The sequence below is a fragment of the Sceloporus occidentalis genome, unplaced genomic scaffold, assembly GCF_023333645.1.
Source record: "Sceloporus occidentalis isolate IW3139 unplaced genomic scaffold, rSceOcc1.0.p SCAF_7, whole genome shotgun sequence".
NCBI lineage: Eukaryota > Metazoa > Chordata > Lepidosauria > Squamata > Phrynosomatidae > Sceloporus > Sceloporus occidentalis.
This window is the reverse complement of record NW_028316987.1, coordinates 1,473,957-1,491,715: the sequence shown is the minus strand read 5'-3', so window position 1 is coordinate 1,491,715 and position 17,759 is coordinate 1,473,957. Positions and strand designations below refer to the sequence as shown.

The window sequence follows — 17,759 nt, the reverse complement described above, 5'->3', positions numbered from 1 at the left end:
CCCAAAGCACAATAGCCCCAGTTCAGTCATTTGGTTTCAAGGGGGAGTTCAGACTTGATTTGCTCTCAGACTTCTTTATTTATCTTTGTAGGATTCCAGGATATTCACAGAACTATCCTCCAGGACCATATTTCAAATGTCAAATTCTTTTTCTGCCAGCTTTCACATCCATACAGAGAATTCAGAAAAAATAGAGTATGGATGATTCTGATTTTGGTATTCAATTATATATCTTATCTAACTGAGAATCTTATCTAGTTCCTTCACAGCTGCTCTTCCAAGTCTTATAGCTTCATTTGACTTCTTGACTACAATCTCCATTTTTTTAATGACTGATTCAAAGTATAGGAAATCTTTTAACAAGAGGCTTCATCATCCACCTGAACAAAATGATTTATTTACTACAGATCAGCTAAAGAACACTGGTCAGGAAAACATACTGAGGAAAGTTGGATGCTAAAGCAACAATTTGGATCCTGGCCCTGTCCTACATAGCCTCAAATTATATTAAGAATCATAAGCTTTGTACTAATTATGTAAAGAGTATCAGCATACCACCAAGAGCAAGTGTGGGTTTTGGAAGATTTGAATCCTAATCCCCACTCATTCAGGAGACTCACTGGTCCAAAATACATGGACCAAATAAGGCAGCTTCTGGCCGATTTGGGGGCATGGCACCAAGGCCATGCTCCAGGCTACAAAGTCAGAATAAAAAAGAGTAGATTTAGACTGACTCCTGGCTGGCATGGATTGGTACTGTGGTGCTGGTCTACTTTGGCATTGGGCCGCAGTTTCAACCCAATCGCAGCTGGAGCAGTCAGAGTCCGCTCTTTCTGGGCCTTGTGCTTCAGCCATTGAGTAATCTTATGTTAGTCTCTCTCATTCTGGCATACCTCAATATTTGTTGTGAGTATAAAGGGCAAGGAGGAAAGCCACATACTGTGTCTTGAGCTTAGTAGCAGAAAGGTAAAATATTATTAATATTTACTAACTGCATTTATAAATATACCTGTGGGCCATATTTCACTATATGCTGGAACAAACTGTTTTAAAGATGCCACAAGATTTCTTCCTTCTTTTCTCTAAACCTGAGCCTTAGGCATGGGAACACAGATAAGATACAGACATCAAGGAGAAAGAAAAGAGCACGGTACCTGCCGGGTGGTGGTTTGTGGCGTAGCCCTGCAGAGGATGAGGGGTGGCGTATGCTTGGCGGTGTAAGATATCTGTGTCTGGGTGTGAGCTCCGGGATCCGCCATACACCAAGCTGGAGAGAAAGAAAGAGAGGGTGTGTCAGGTCTGACAAGACAGTTAAGTTCATTGAACATACAGCTGAGGAACCTTTGCCTTTCCAGATTTTTTTGGGACCCCTGTTCTCAACAGATCCAACTAACCTGGCTAAGAATGATCGGAACAGAGGTGCCACTAATCCTGATTTAATTAATTTAACATGCTCCAGAGTTTGGAAACATTACTTTTTTGGACTATGTCTGGCTGTTGTAGTTGAAAAATATCAAGCTTTCCAAACTTCATATCAAATGTCCTGACTGCACGCACAGACAGGTTGCTTTAAAACTCATTTGAGGGATCACCTGCTGTTTTCATTTGCATAAGTGATCAAGAGCAAGTAACCAAGTAAAGACAGTTGTTTTGATTTTGAGCGCAAAACAAGGAGGGATCCTGTATGTTTGCATCCCACCTCTAAAGGTTCAGATCTCTGCTTATCTGTGAATTTTCAAGATGGACTTGGGCATCACCTCTCACCTTTAAAATGGGTACATCAATGTCCTCTTTTTGCAGAACAAAATCAAACAGAAGAATAAGGAAGAACTTCCCCATTTTATATGCTCTGAGAAAGACCAAGACACTGTCCACCTCCTTCTTCCTCTTACCCTTATCTCCTTTCATTAGCAAATCACTTTGCATGAAAGAGGACTGGAGTATAATATTTGTGATGCAAGCTGGGAAATGTAGTCCCCAGTTCCTTGTTTCCCACAGCATCTGCATTTGACCTCCCCATTCCTCCCCTGCCACGGCCCCATTCTATTCGCACAGGAAGACGCAGCTGTCTAGCCCAGCAGCCAAAATGCAGCTTGCAGAAGAACACCCCTCAAATTCTGTCCTGCTTCTTCAGCCGTGGGTGCTGTTGAGATCTTTCTGTGCTTAACTGCAATCCAATCAGGTCAACTTTGTTTCTGATGCTACTGCCTACTCCTGTCCTTTACCTGAAATTCTTTTCTACCTCCACCCCCACCAAGAAGGCACATTTTCATGTGTGATCTGCACAGACATTTCCCCACCCCCTACACATACTAAAAATGACAAAAGCTTGCTCCCTATGCCAATTATGTGGCCTATTGTCAGAGAAACTGAACACCCAGGAGGCCTTCTTTCCAGATCCCTGCTCTAAGCTACAAAAGGCCATTTTCCAAGCCCCTGTTCCACACCATGGAACTTAGCCTTCATTTCTAAAACAGGCACAAGTCCTCATTCTCAACAGTTTATTTTCCCAAATTCCAAATCAAAACATATCCCAGTTTCTCTGTTATTAGAAAACCCAGGAGTCTGGTCTCTCATCACACAAATTCAACAGTGAAATCCTACACAGGTCTCCTCAACAGGAAGCTCATTAGGGTTTTCTTCCAGGTAATTGTATGCAAATAACTGCCAAGGTTGCTAGATTCTGTACAGCTGCTATTGATTGCCATAGAGGGGTAGAGAAACAATATTGTTAAATACAGTGGGTCCTTCTCTTGCGTGGGGGAAACGTGTAAGCTCGAGCCCCATTCTGCGTATGGCAGTTATTCGAACTCTCATTATTTCCTTTTATGATGGCTGAAGTGATTTTAAAATGTACATATTACACCCAGTCAACTGTCTTGTAATATTTGTATTTATTTATTATTATGCTGGCTATTTGCTATAATAAATGAAATCCCGGGTAACGGAGTACAAGATGGCAGTCTCAACCAGCTGCAACCAACTAGTCACCTAGAGCAAACATTGCTATGGGACCATGACTTTGGTGTCTGGTTGTCTTTTACAAGGTGGTCGCAATAGTTTTCTTTTTAAAATGCACTCACGCTCAACAAGGCCCTCAACACCATCACTCCCACTAGGAACCAGTCTCCTTTAAAGCAACACCCAGGAATTCCAGATCCCAGGCAGCAATGCTGTGCTCTGTTCTGCCAGGCTCCCTTTGGGAACCACTCTATGTAACATAATTATGTGCAACACTGCCACTCCTCTCCTTCCAGCGCCAAGCCAAACCCAACACCGTTATTTATTTCCCTGAATGTGTGTGTCGAGGCATGTGCCACAATTATGCACGTGCCACGCAGGAAATGCAAGCACAGCCCTGGGACAGGAGAAGCCCTCTCTATACAGAAGGATATGTTGCGGACAAGCTCTTGCTAAGGGTTAAGAGTGCCTGCCTCAGGAATGTGACTACCTGCAGCAAACTTTCAGTGAAGTATAGAGGTTACAAGTGCCAAATGAGCACAGAGATCAAAAGAAGTGGCAGGAGAGGCTCACCTTGCCAAACGTAGAAGCAGCCCTTTGCCCACAGCTGCCTGCATAGGGCTGGGGGTGTGTAAGAATTGACTGTACAGCAGCAGCCACAAGAGGGCCATTCCGCTAAGGGCTATAGGAAACAGGAAATAAGAGACTCTTTCATTTACCCTCACCATCTTCAATTCCTAACTTGCCACAGTGCATTGAATGGAAATCCATCCAAAGAGAGAGGCATGCAGAGACAGAAAGCAAGATATGTAGAGCAAAAGGTAGTGATGTAGGAAATCCAGTTTCCTCTGGGACTCCTGGCACAAAGAGAGAGAAATCCTCAGTTTCCCTGCTATGCTTTGGCCCTTCGCTTAAGAGGGCAGCAGCTGAGACTGCAAAGCAAACACATGTGTTTCTGAAGATAACAAAAGACAACAAGAGTCAGACAACAGCTTTTTGTACCTGACCTCTTGTTTCACCTCAGAATTGCAACCTTCATTCAGGTGTTCACAGAAAGAAGTATTTCTATTCTATAGCAGTTTTCAAATGTATCACACTATTCATTTCTAAAGTAGTCACTGTATTTGCCCTTGCAACCCCTGAGCAAGACAGGTCACCCCTGCTCCCACTGTACAGATCAGAAACTGAGTGTGAGAGTATCTGTCTTTTCCAAGGCCAAAAGCCAACCATCCATCCACCTATCCATCCAAAGTATCTTATTTGAACTCAGGTCTTTGAGATCTAAGCACCAATCTTCATGCATTTACCAAAAAATCCCCATGGGCCCTGGGTCTCCCTCCCCCCAATAACAAAGAAGAAGCAGGTTGTTCCTTTCAGAACTATAGACCAGGTGAGCAACAGCTGATAAGCTACTGGACCTGGGAGGTTTGAGAAGACACTGACTGAGCAGGTCAGTTGTTCTAAGCCTCAGTTTCCACAACCAATACATAATGTTGGCCTGTCTCTCAAGGTGACTTAAGGACATGCCTTCTCTACCAATCCTGAAAATTCTGGAGTGGGAATGCCTATACATCTAAACCTCATAACAAAAACACATTATCTAAGCACCTTATTTACACAAATAGCATCAAACCCACTTTTTGGACTACAACTCCCAGGATGCCCCAGCCAGCATGGCTAATAGCCATGCTAGCTGAGGGATCCTGGATGCTGTAGTCCTAAACTAAGCTTTCCAAGTTCTGGTTTAACAAACTTCCGCTCATCTTCTGTTCTGACGAAGAGAGGCTCATGTAGGTAAGGAAAGGGAATGATATTTACTGCACTTTAAAGAGAAATACATATTTTGACTCCTGGATTGTTTATTACTTGAAAAAAGACCCACCTGGATAGGAGTAACACTCTACCTTGCCAGGGTACACTGGCTTATGGTAAGCTCATTTCTTCATCCCTTGGAAGTAACTCTTCACAATGCACACTTCCAGTGTCTAGGCAGAGTTGCAAACATTGAGGGTTTGTATCAAATTATGGAAGTAAACAGTGAATGAGCACAGAGTTAAAGTGCACATGCATCTGTCCAAAAAAGGAGGAGTAAGTAAGAAGAACTGGCATACTCTCTGCAATGATACAATCAGTCATCTGCAATATTAAGCATGTGAATTTTTTTAAACAACAAAATACAACTTATACGTATTGGACAAGTTTAAGTTATACACCTTTAAATTTCCCTCCATTTCTGAATCTGAATATATGTTGTGTGTCGGGGCAATCATCAAGTATAATGGGGGAAAGCAACAAATGAAGAAAGGGGGGTGGGTGCCATGAAAAGAGTTAAGATTCTATCTAGGTCTATGTAAGCGCTATTCCAATACTATCTAGCCTATAAAGACTATACTGTACTATAAAGACTAGCAAGATGGTATTCTGAAGAACATACATAACTCAGAAACAGTACATGGATATGTATTAAGATGGATAATCGAATGGAAACCCAACAACAGCCACATTTCCTACATGAATGCTCTGCACTAACACAGGTATTGTACTTTGACTATCTTAGAGTAACTCCTATACCAAAGCTACACTGCATGTAAAAATTCAATGCTCGCAACACCTATTAAAAAACAAATGACCCAGGGCACATCATACAGCCTGTCCCATATAAAAACTGTACAGATATTCTCAATAAATGCATACCTTTTGCAAACACAGTTACATACTGACCAACTATTTGCTAATCGAGTCCAACTAACAATAAGTAAATGTGCATAATCTGTGGAAAATCATGCATAGAAGTAGGCAAGTCACCAAAGCAGGAAGGAGGTGTGATCAGAATATGGAGTTGTACACTAGGAGGATATACCATATGGAGGGCAGGCACATAAAATGATATATACAGCACTATTAAAGGTAACACCAAAAGCCTGGTTGCCAAATAATATATGTACCATGGGATATGAACATATCATGAAGGTTTATAGGATTTCCAACTGTTAGATTATTATTATGGACAGGCAACAGGCAGAGCTTTGTGATAGTTTGTGATGCTGTAAAAACATACAGCTTAATAATAGGGGCATCCTACAAAGTTTCTGGTCTTTAGTGATGTGAAGATTGGTTTCACCCACAGCTTCACCCTTGGCCATGTTGGCTGGGGGATTCTGAGACCTATAGTCCAAAAAAGTAAATTTGCCAAAGTAGGGAAGAGCCTAAATGACCTGCAAAGCACCTTGTCCTTTCTCCTTAGTATTTGAAGGTATACTTATTATGCAAAAGACAAGCAAATCCGTATTATATACACAAGTTGTAGAACTCAGCTTCTCCTGACACAAAATTTGAATAGTCTCCCAACTTGTTCTTTTTTTAAAAAAAAATACAGACTGCACACAATTCCAGCAACAGGCCACTCTCTGACACTCTCAGGCCACCTCCAAAATACTCTCCTGGGCGCCATGCATGAAATTATTCCAGAAAGCATTAACTGTATTGTATTTGTAATACTGTGTATACGCATTCACACACGATTACAGTGAAAGCAAAACTGCATGCGGCGGGGAGTATATGTAAGCCTCAGGTACATGTGCAGTAGCAAAATGTCATTTATGAAAAAAGAACCTTATAGATTTCCATCATCTATGAGAGACAAAGCATGCACACTGAATGACACTGCCCTACCTCTAAGATCCTCTAAGAGAATCAGAAAAGCAGCAAACCTGTGGTGGTCTGTGGTTGGGGAGGATGAAGACTAAGAGCACAGATTGAAGACATGAATAAGAATGATGAAGGAGGTCAAGAAACCTAAGCTCACTCTGGAAAAAGCAATGGACATTATACCCTTCACAAATCCAGGAGAGGAGGCACAAGGCCAGCCCACTGTAGAATCCTGTCACCAGCTATTTTGTTTTCTCAAATCTGACTTGTAAACACTCAGCCTGAGGTACCGAATGATCACCTTCAGGCAACTACTCTACAAGGCTTTTGTAAACTGGGAAATATTTTTCTTCTCTCTTAGGACACTAGTGTGCCCGCAAATATTAAATATTTGTGCTGAGGCAGGTTGATACAAATGTTGTTGGCTAGTAACATTTTATAGGCTTATTTCCAAGGCTAATTCAATAAGCCATTTGCTGACACAGTCACAAAATCAAACTATCACACACCCAGCGGTTGAGGGAGCAGTGCCTCAAGCCCACATGGAAAATATGCCCCCCAACATGGAAGCCCTCCTTTGTCCAAACACACAGCAAAAATAATCCAGTTTGAGACCTCTTTAACCATCCTGGTTCAATGCTAGGAAATTCTGGGAACTGTAGTTTTGTGAGACATTTAGCCTTTTCTTTCAGTGCCACAATAAACTACAATTCTCAAGATTCCCCAGCCAGGGCAGTTAAAGTAGTTTCAAACTGGATTAATTTTGCAGTGTGTTTGGGACCACAGTCAACCTTAGATAGGTAAAGTCTTGACAGATGGGGACAGATGGGAGAAGAGTGATGTGACAGAAATGTATTCTGCACATACTCAGAAACAATCTTCCTTGCTGTTGTTGTGTGCCTTCAAGTCTCTGACTCTTTCACAATTATTTCCAACAGAGACTGTGCACTATGCATCACAAAAGCACACCTGTGCTTTCAAAAGGAAACAAAGTAATTTCAATTAACTAAACAATCCTCCTCTGCCACATACAAAATACATATGCACACACTCTCTTTAGAAGGCAGCAAATAAACAAAAGGAAAGTGCAAGAGAAACACTAGACAATGAAATGTTAGGTTTTAATGATCCATTAGGCCAAATCCTTACTTGGCCATGAAAACCCACTGAGTGACCTTCGGCCCCACCTACACTCTCTCATCCTCAGAGAAAGGCAAATCTCTGAACAAATCTTGTCAAGAAAACCCCGTGATAAGGTCATCTTAGTGTACCATAGACTGCAATAACAACAGGCCAAGAATTCTCAAACTTTTATCTAATTCTGAACCTCCAGAAGGCATCCAACAACTTTCCAAGGCTCCTCAAATGTAACTGATCCATAATAAAAATGGGCCCTCTCTCGGCAGCCTTTAGCCCAGTGGTGGAGTGAAGGAGGAAGATGATGCTTTAGGGAGACAAGCTGAGGAGAAGCCAAACACCTGTAAACACTGGAAGATGACTCTTTCAAGGGAGACAATACATATGAGAAAATAAGATGCATGTAGCCTTCTGCTTTGCTTCACATATGCCTCCATGTGCATATTTACAGTGAAGATGAATACATTCAGGTAGTCTCAGTCTAATTTCTTGGCCTATCTAAAAATACAAGACCATGTCTAAAGTCAGGTCCGCCACAGTACTCCCTCATGAGCTCTCTCAAGTCAAGAACCCTTGCAGTGGACTATCAGGTGCCTCATTTCTACATACACAGATGCTCAGTTTTAGATTCCTTCTACAGAAAAACTCCGGAGTCTTGTGCCCAAGAAAATCCCATGTTTCCTAGTGACCCTGCCATCCCGAGTATAAATTTTGCCTTTTCCATGGTTCTGTTGTTGTGTGCGTGCAAGTTCCTTTAAGTCACCTGTTGACGTATAGTGACCCCATGAATTTCACAGAGTTTTCTTAGGCAAGGAATACTCAAGAGATGTTTTTGCCAGTTCCTTCCTCTGAAATATACCCTACAGCACCTGGCATTCATTGGCAGACTTTCATCTGAGTACTAACTAGAGCTGACCATGCTTAGCTTCCAAGATCAGATGGGATCTGGTGCCGTTTAGGCCAGTTCTGTAGTTACTTCTAAACAAATCCATTGTACGGTCCCTATGGAAATATGGATCATAGGTAGTATTCTTTCATTTAAACCTACATGTACTGGCAAAGTTTGCGCACCAAAAGGACTAGCACTCTAGGACTGTACCAACCAGACCATAAATCGCTGGTGTGTAACAATGCGTGCATGTGTGTTGAAATAAGCAGTTAAAATGTATAGAAATCAGATGGATACTGACCACATGGAACACATGCATACAGTCATGATCAGTGTCATTGTCAAATAAAAACTCAGGTTACTGCCTTCGTAACCATGTAACAAGCATAAATGGTTGATTCAAGAATGTCTTGTCGACACAAAGGTGCAGCTTTAGGAGACGGGATCAGGGTCATTTTTATATCCACACAAATCCACCTAAGGAGTAGAAGAAGATGCTTAACAATAACACAAGGTGTGGGGCAAGTGGAAGTCATACAGCATACAGTCCTCCCCAACCCATATAAACAACCATCAAGATAGGGAAGGAAAATGAAGAAGAAATTTGGTCTTTGGTGCCAAAAGATGAAATTTTGGACACTGTAGGAAATGAGAAGAGCACTGGATAAGAGTGAATGATATTCCAACTCTCCCACATTCTTCAGAATTGAGATAGGGACTGTGGGGCCCTTCAGATGTTGCAGGATTGCAGCTCTCAACCAATTTAATTGCCAGCCAATGTGATGGAAGCTGAAGTACAACACGGTCTTGAGGGCCACAAGTTAGAGTTCAAGCAGGATCTGAGCTCCAGAACCTCTGACTCATGCAGGGAAGGGAAGAACAGGAGCTAGTAGGCCCATGAGAGCTAGCATTCTTGGGTTTTTCAGGAAGAGATCAAGATCAAACATATCAGAACCCAAGTCCAAATGGATATGAGGGCTTGGGATACCTGGGTTATCCAAAAGGGGAAGAGCCAAGCAACTGATCTGAGGGATGCCTTATTTTCTGGGAAAAGTAACAGGGTGTTTATGCATGAACAAACAATGGGGAGAGAAACCATGCAGTTACAAGAGTAGCCAACACTCGCTCACCTTTTTCAGGTGAGTGGGATAGACCTGTAGTTAGTGCAACTGCCCCACACAGATATTCTCCCCTTCCTAATACTGGAAAGAAGCACCTCACAGGATGAGATCAAGTATGAAATCAAAAGGCACCATCCTTGTTTGCTAGGCCTATTACTACAGAGTTCTTGGTTATTTCCCATCCTTTCTGTTTTTCCTCCATAACTGATAGACTTCCAGGAATAACCCACACCAACCATAGAAGGTAAGTATCCTGGTTTACAAGCACAGCATATAAAGCAAGTCACAAGGCCTGCAGGCCAGCTTCTGTGTCTTATTCCACAAGGGACTGGATGGAAATAACCAGGGATCCTCAAGACCTGTATTCCCTTTGGGAAACCTCTGCACATGACCATCATCACCTCAACCACCTTGGCACAAAGAGCTATCCTGTATGCTACAATCTCCAAAACCAATACACACACAAGGCAACAATTTGCACCCTTCTCACCCCTTGTATGCAGGGTGGGGCTGGGAAAATATAGACAAGTCACCCTATAGGTAAATCAGGGAGTCTGACCCCTTGCTAAGTCCTTCCTGAACCAGGAGAGAGCACAAGCCCTGCACAGACCTCAACAGCTTTTATCACTGGAATTCATCATCTTGCGAATGGTGAAATTGGAAAGATGTCCTCAAATGCCCAGTGTCTGAATCAGTTCTTTCCAGTTCTGAATGTGGCGGCATCCCCCAAAGTGTGCTGGGTATTCCCTGCCCCAAAGCACAGAGCAAGGGCATGTTAGGCAGTATCAACACCACTTTAACTGCCACAGCTCCATGCTATGGAATTCTGGGAACTCTGTAGTTTGTTGCGGCACCAGAGCTTTGTGAGTGGGAAGGAGAAATGTCTCCCAAACCCACAAATCCCAACAAACTACAGTTCCCAGAATTCCATAGCATGGGGCCGTGGCAGTTAAAGGTCTAAAACACACTACAGAAATAACCCAGTTTGAGATTGCTTTAATTGCCCTGGCTTAGTGCTAGGGAATGCTGGGAACTGTAGTTTGACAGAGGATAAATATCTCTCAAAAAACTACAGTTCCCAGGATTCCTTACCACTGAACTGGGGCAGTTAAAGCTGACTCAAACTGGATGATTTCTGTAGTGTGTTTTGGACCAAGTTTGTATCTAACCAGATTACTTTTGCAGTGTGGATGCAGCCTTACCTTTCATCTGGAAGAAATGCAAGATAACTGCCCTTCTTGCTTCCATAGGCTCAAGGGTCTCCTCCACTGGGCACCTCTGCATGCGTACATGTATACATGCATGCATGCCACAGACACCCCTAAAAAGAGACCCCCAAAGCCCTCACACTTAAATATACACATGTGTGTATGTGTGTGTACACAGTTGTCCCTCCACATTTGCAGCTTTGACTTTTTGTGGCTTTGATTATTCACAGATTTTATTAATATGTTCTTTCTAGGAACATATAGGACTTCCAGCGCAACTCTGTGGTCAAATTTAACCTAAAGTAGCACTGAAGGAGCTAGAGATTCCCAGAGAGAACACTCCACTAGGCCTTTGTAGCTCCTCCACTGCAACTCTATGGTCAATGTCTGGCAAATGCTGACCACGGAGTTGCACTGGAGGACCTAGAGGTTCCTAGAGAGGTGTCCTCTCAGGTAAAGGCATCGTGTTTTTGTTATTTGCAGTTTTGCTACATTCATGGGGGTCCTGTGCCCCTACCCTAGAGAATGTGGAGGGACGAGTGTATGTGTGTGTGTGTATATATACATATATGTGTATATATGTTTGTGTGTATATATGTGTGTGTGTATATAAGTATGTGTGTATGTATGTATGTGTATATATGTCTGTGTGTGTGTCTCTTATCTGACTCCTTCTCACCTGCCCAGACTCCAGACCTTCCCTCCCTGCAGAGACTGTGACACACAGAAGGAGAGCCAGAGACAACAGAGGACCCCTTCCCTTCCCTCCCCTTCCCTCCCCTCCCCTTCTCCTGGCCTCTGAAGCCTAGGCCTCCTCCTCCTCCTTCTCCCTCCCCCCACAAAAACCCCCAAAACCACCCCAAAAGGTCCCAACCTTCCACCCCAAAGAAAACAAGGGCAGCCACAACCAGCAGAGCCACCCCTGCCCTCCCTGTCCCTGACCCCCGCCTCCTGAGGCCCAAAGGAAGGGAAGGAGAAGGAGAGGGAGAAGGCCTCCTTCCAGGGCCCAGGAGGAGGAGGAGGAGAGGGGAAGATGGAGGGCCGCGTCTTTCCCTCCAGGCCCCTTCCTTCCCTGCCTCCTTCCCGGGGCCTGACCTGGCCTTGGCCGAGCGCTCGTAGCTCCATCCCGGGCCGGCGCCCAGCGGATCCCCGAAGCCGGCGCTGGGGTAGTTCCTATCCATGGGGAGGGAGCGAGGGAGGGAGGGAGGAAGGAGCCCCAGGCCAGCCTCCCTCCCGACGGCTCCCCTGCCTTCTCTGTGCGGGTCTCCCTCTGGAAGCCTGGCCTGGCCCCGAGCGAGAAGAGGAGGCGGAGATGGGCGAAGAAGGGAGGAAGGAAGAAGGAGGGAAGGAAGGAAAGAGGGAAGGAGGGAAGGAAGGAGGAGAGGAGAGGGGCTCCCTCCTCCTCTTCCTCCCCTCTCCCTCCTCCTCCTCCTCCTCCTCCTCCTCGGCCTCGGCTCAAGCCTCGGTCTGGCGTTGGCGCTGAGGCCGCCGAGGGAGGAGGAGGAGGCGGCAGCGGCGGCGGCGGAGGAGGAGGAGGAGGCTCATGGTGCAGCCATGTTCGCTGGGCGTCTGTCTGCGCTCCGCTCCGCTTCCTCCCACAATCCCCCCGTGCTTCAGGGAGAGAGAGAGAGAGAGAGAGAGGAGGGAGGGAAGGAAGGAAGGAGGGATAGAGGGAGGGAGGGAGGGAAAGAAGGAAGGAAGGATGCAGGGACTGAGGGGAAGAGAGAGGCAGGGATAAGAGAGGAATAGTACTGTGCTATTATTAGGGGCCAGGAAGGAGAAGAGAGAGAGAGAGAGAGAGAGGAGCATTTATTATTATTATTATTACTATTATTATTAGGGGCTTTGGTGGAGAGGGAGGGAGGAAGGGAAGGGAGAGGAATGTTTATTATTATTATTAAGTACTGTTATTATTATATGACTGTTGTTGTTGTTTATCTGAGGATGGAGAGAGTGGGGAAAAAGAGAGGGAAAAGACAAAGGCACAGAGATGGGAGGAATGAGGGCCAAGGCCAAGCAAGGCAGGCAAGGATGGATGGAAGGGAGGAGGAAGAGAGGGAGGGAGGGAGGGAGGGAGAAGTGGTGGACAGACTGGAAAGAGAGGGAGGCAGGGAAGAGAAAATGTCACCTGAAGGATGGACAGAGTGGGGAAGAAGAGGGGGGAAAGGACAAAGGTGAGGAGATGGGAGGAATGAGGGCCAGGCAGGGCAGGCAAGGAAGGATGGAGGGAGAGAGAGGTGGTGGATGGAGTGTAAGAGAGAGGGAGGCAGAGAAATGGAGCAGGAAGGGGGTCATGGTGGGATGGGAGAAGGGAATGTGGAAGGGAAAAGAGAGAAACTATTGTTATTGTTATTATTATTATTATTATTATTATTATTTCATCACAGTATGTACAGAGTAGGGAAGAAAAGAGGGGAGGACAAAGGCACAGAGATAGGGATGGGAGGAATGAGGGCCCAGGCAGGGCAGACAAGGAGGAAGGAAGGAAGGAAGGAAGGAAAGTGATGGAGGAATAGTTGAAAAGGTGGAAGGGGACAGGGCAGAAGAAGCAGGAAAAGGGCTATATAGGGGGAATGAATGGGGCAGAATGGTGGGGCAAGTTGGAGGGAACTTTAACAGAGCAGCCCCTGGCAGGTGTCTTTGTGCCTTATCATTTCCATGTGTACATTTCCTAATCCACACGGCAGAGGTGATGGTGTCGCTTAGGGGTGAAGGACCCCCATCAATGTGGAAAAACCACAAATAAAAAACCACTATTATTTTTTACCTAAGTGAACACCTTTCTAGGAATCTCCAGGTCCTCCAGTGCAGATCTGTGGTCAACATCTGCCAGAAATTGATCACAGAATCATGCTGGAGGACCTACAAATGCCTAGAGAAGTGTTTTCTCTAGGTACATCTAAGTTCTGCAGCACAACTCTATGGTCAAATTCTGGCAGAGTTAAACTGGGGGACTTAGAGATTCCTAGAGAGAACATATTAAACCTCCAAACAATCAAAGCTGCAAAAGTCAAAGCTGCAAATGTGGAGGGCCAGCTATTGCTAATAATAATAATAATAATAATAGTAGTAGTAGTAATAATAATAACAACTTTATTACAGCCATTTGGCCAGGCTATTGCTAAGAGTTTGGCATTTGTGTGGGCTTAGGAGCAGCTTTCCGTCTCAACTCTGGGGAGAGATCATGGCTTTTTCACATGCTGTGAAAAAATTGTGCATCATGTGCTACAAGGTATGCTATGAATGCATGTTAAAGCATTGCTGTACATACCTTTAAACTTTTAGATACAGTATTTTTAATGCTCACTTTTAAATTTTTAACTGTATTGTTTTTAATTTGTAAGCTGCTTTGTATTGCAATAATAATAATAATAATACGCTGACATAAAGAAAAGTAATTACGGGGTTGCAAAAATTCAACAGGCAACTTGAAGGCACATGCACACAAGCCCATGTGTTGCTATATAATATAAAGAGACATTTCATAAGTTTCATGTCATGTATAATAGTATCCTGGCTTCCTGAGACAATCCTGTATCACCTACCACTATGTTTTGTTTTTCTGTAAAGCTGCAATATGAATAGAAAATCTGACATTATGAATCTTTTATAATACAGAGAGAAAATTGCATGAATGTCTCTGAAGACAAATAGGTGTCAAGGCCCAGAGGTTAAGAGGCCAGAGGCAATTGTCAGCTGCAAGGTAGATCTCCAGTTTAGGATAAATAAGAAAAGAAATATTTCAGGCCTGAAATATATATACAATTTAAATAACCTGTAACTTGTTTTGTCTGAGACAAAAAGAGCAATTTACATGTAGAACTAAAGTGCATGTACCTAATAGAGTGATGTCTGGTTGTAGAGAGGAAGGTTCTCAATCCTTACTGATTTACATAATCTTACACTGTAAAACAAAATCTAAAGATTGTATATGTAGTAGTTGCCAGATGTTGCAGTAATTGCACCCCTTTGCTCCTTTTGATGTAAATAGAAATAAGCTGTAAATAGAAATAAGCTATTCGAATCCATGCTAATTGTCAGGGACTCCCGTGTTTGAACTGCATGGTCTAATGCTGAAATTTATTCTAAACTACATGAAACTACAGTATATGTCCTCAGAGCCCTCTTCAGGAACAGCTAGGAATTAATTGTGTATGTGTGTGTGTGTCTGTGTGTAAAATGTCGGCTTTTCTGATTGGCAGACAGTATGAAGTCTCTGGATTGGCCAGACCTTGTGTAAATATTAGTTATCAGTTTGACAATTGATTATTACCTTTTAGAGGCTTCATCTGAGGTATGGGCATCATGGAGCTCTCAGTCAGTTAGCTGTTCAAAGTGATGGTCCAGGAACTGGTGCTAGCCCACAATTTATCAGTTTCAGCAGAGTTTCCAGGAAAGAAAGAATTGTAGCCAGTGGGTATAAATATGGTACCAATCCCTGCGACATTTGGGATGGGTCTCTGGAAGTATTGGTCCACCAGATCAGTTTAAGGTTCAAAACACACTGCAGAAAAAATGCAGTTTGAGACCACTTTAATTGCCCTGGCTCAGTGCTAAGGAATTCTGGGAGCTATAGGTTTGTGAGATATTTAGCCTTCTTTGTCAGAGAGCTCTGGGGCCACAATGAACTATTATTCTCAGGATTTCCTAGCACTGAGTTAAAGTGGTCTCAAACTGGATTATTTCTGCAATGTGTTTTAGAACCATTAAACACTGAGATAGACACCGTATCTTCCAGGCATATATAGTTGATCCGTCTTATCCATGGATTCAACCATCCATAGGTTGAAAATATTCAAAAAATATAAATTCCAAAAAGCAAACCTTGATTTTACTATTTTATATAAGGGATACCGTTTTATTATGCCATGGCATTTAATATGACTTGAGCACCCACAGATTTGGTATCCATAGGGGGTCCTGGAACCAAAACGCAGTGCATACCAAGGGACCACTGTATTCAGCTACAGCTCTTCCTACCTCTTACAACTCCTGAGATTTTAGTTTTTATAATTTATGTGGTTATTAATTACTTTTCAGCCACCACCGCAGCCTCAAAGGGAACATAATTAAAACATTTAAAACAGTGTGAACTGAGAGGGAAATCTTTGCAAACAGAGAAGAATTACATTTAAAATTACTCAGACTCCAGGTGGGACATAAAGTTTTAAAGAGTGTGCTATAAAACTAAACAGGGAATGAGCCAGTCCTAATCTCCTCAGGGAGGGACAGGGATGCTTGACTAATTGTCTTTAAATGATCAGCTTTCTGATGGTTTAATGGATGTTTATCTTTAATTGTTTTGGTTCAATAAATCATGTTGGGAGTTTGTTAAGGAGAGAGGCTATAAAGAAAAAGTTAAAATAAAAGAATGGCCAAAAAAGAATCTCTTCTCTTGAAAAACTGCCATTGTGTGTCAGTATTCCTGTGTGCTCAGTAATGAGGAGAGAATCATTGCTTGCATATACACTATGTACTTTAGTCCAGTGGCATAGTAGTAAATTTTGGAGTGTAGGAGCTCTTCATGACAGCACACACACAAACACAATATGAAAAAGTAACAGTACATATCATAATATGTCATTTTTACAGGAGTATGACTGGAATCCTAGTCCCATAGTATTTAGGGAGTAAGCTTCACAAAATTCACATTTAACTGTACTAAACTTTTAAAAAAATCATCAGTGAGGTGAACTGCAATGTTTTAGCATTTAATTAGAAATTTAATTAGAAATGTAAGCCGTTTTGCAAAAAAGCAGTGTTGTTATTTAAACTGTCGTTACGCAGGAATCCCATCCAAGGAAAGGAAGATTCTTCTCTCTGACTTCCTCTAAGCTAATTTGTCACAAACAATAGTAAAACCTGAATGTATTATTATTTATTTACTTATTTCTTACATTTATATTTCTTCTATTTTCTCCAAGGTGCCCATGGTACATGGTCTTCATCCCTATTTTTATCCTCACGCCCACCCTGTGAAGTAGGTTATTCTGAAAGATACACTGGCCAAAAGTCACCAAGTGAGCTTTACAACCAAGTGGGATTTGAACAAGACTTGCCAGTCCTACTCTAACATTCACTGTTCTCACTCTAAAAAAATATTAGAATCTGCATTGTCCAGTATTGCTATTATTTTTGGATTGGCCAGAGATTATGTATTTGGAGATATTAAGTCCATTCAGTATTTTAAAAAGAGGCATACTGATTTCTGCTTTTTAAATTCACCAGCAACTTAAACCTCACTGAAATTGCCCAGTTATGGGAGGGGAAAAAGTTTTGCATATACCATGGGCCCTTGGTATCTGCTGGGGTTAGGTTCCAGGACTCCTGTGGATACCAAAATCCATGGATGTTCAAGCCCCATTAAATACAATGGATAGTAAAATGGTGTCCCATATATAAAATGGAAAAATCAATGTTCGCTTTCTAAAATTTATATATTTTTGAATATTTTCAAGCTGTGGATGCTTGAATCCATGGATAAAGAATCCATGGATATGGAAAGCTGACTTTACTCGTAAAAACTGTCTCCTTCAGCCAAGCTTCAAGTTCAGCATTAAGAGTAAGCAATGAGTTTGGATGGACTGTCCTGCTCCCTAGCCATGGGAGTGTTAAAGGCACATAAACATAATCTGAAGATGTGCCCTGAAGTGAGAACTGAATGGTGGGGTGATGAAATGCAAGTATAAAACTATATTAATAAACAGCCCTTTTGTGTATTTGAAAGATAGAGGTGTGTTCCCGATTGCGATTGAATGGACCCTTCCCTTGAAATGAAGTCTAAAAAGTGGCAAC

General features: G+C 42.9%; 1 protein-coding gene across 1 annotated transcript in view; it reads right to left on the bottom strand.

Annotated features, from left to right (window-relative positions):
• The window catches only part of PRR12 (proline rich 12), a 41,987-nt gene extending 29,396 nt beyond the window's left edge, over positions 1-12,591 (bottom strand). Inside the window, exons 1-2 of the mRNA XM_089531592.1 lie at positions 12,060-12,591; positions 1,155-1,267 (exon numbers count right to left, since the gene is read on the bottom strand). Coding sequence (XP_089387718.1) covers positions 1,155-1,267; positions 12,060-12,145 — 199 coding nt within the window. The 5' untranslated portion in view covers positions 12,146-12,591. The remainder of the gene's footprint in view (positions 1-1,154; positions 1,268-12,059) is intronic.
• Positions 12,592-17,759: the final 5,168 nt, after the last annotated feature.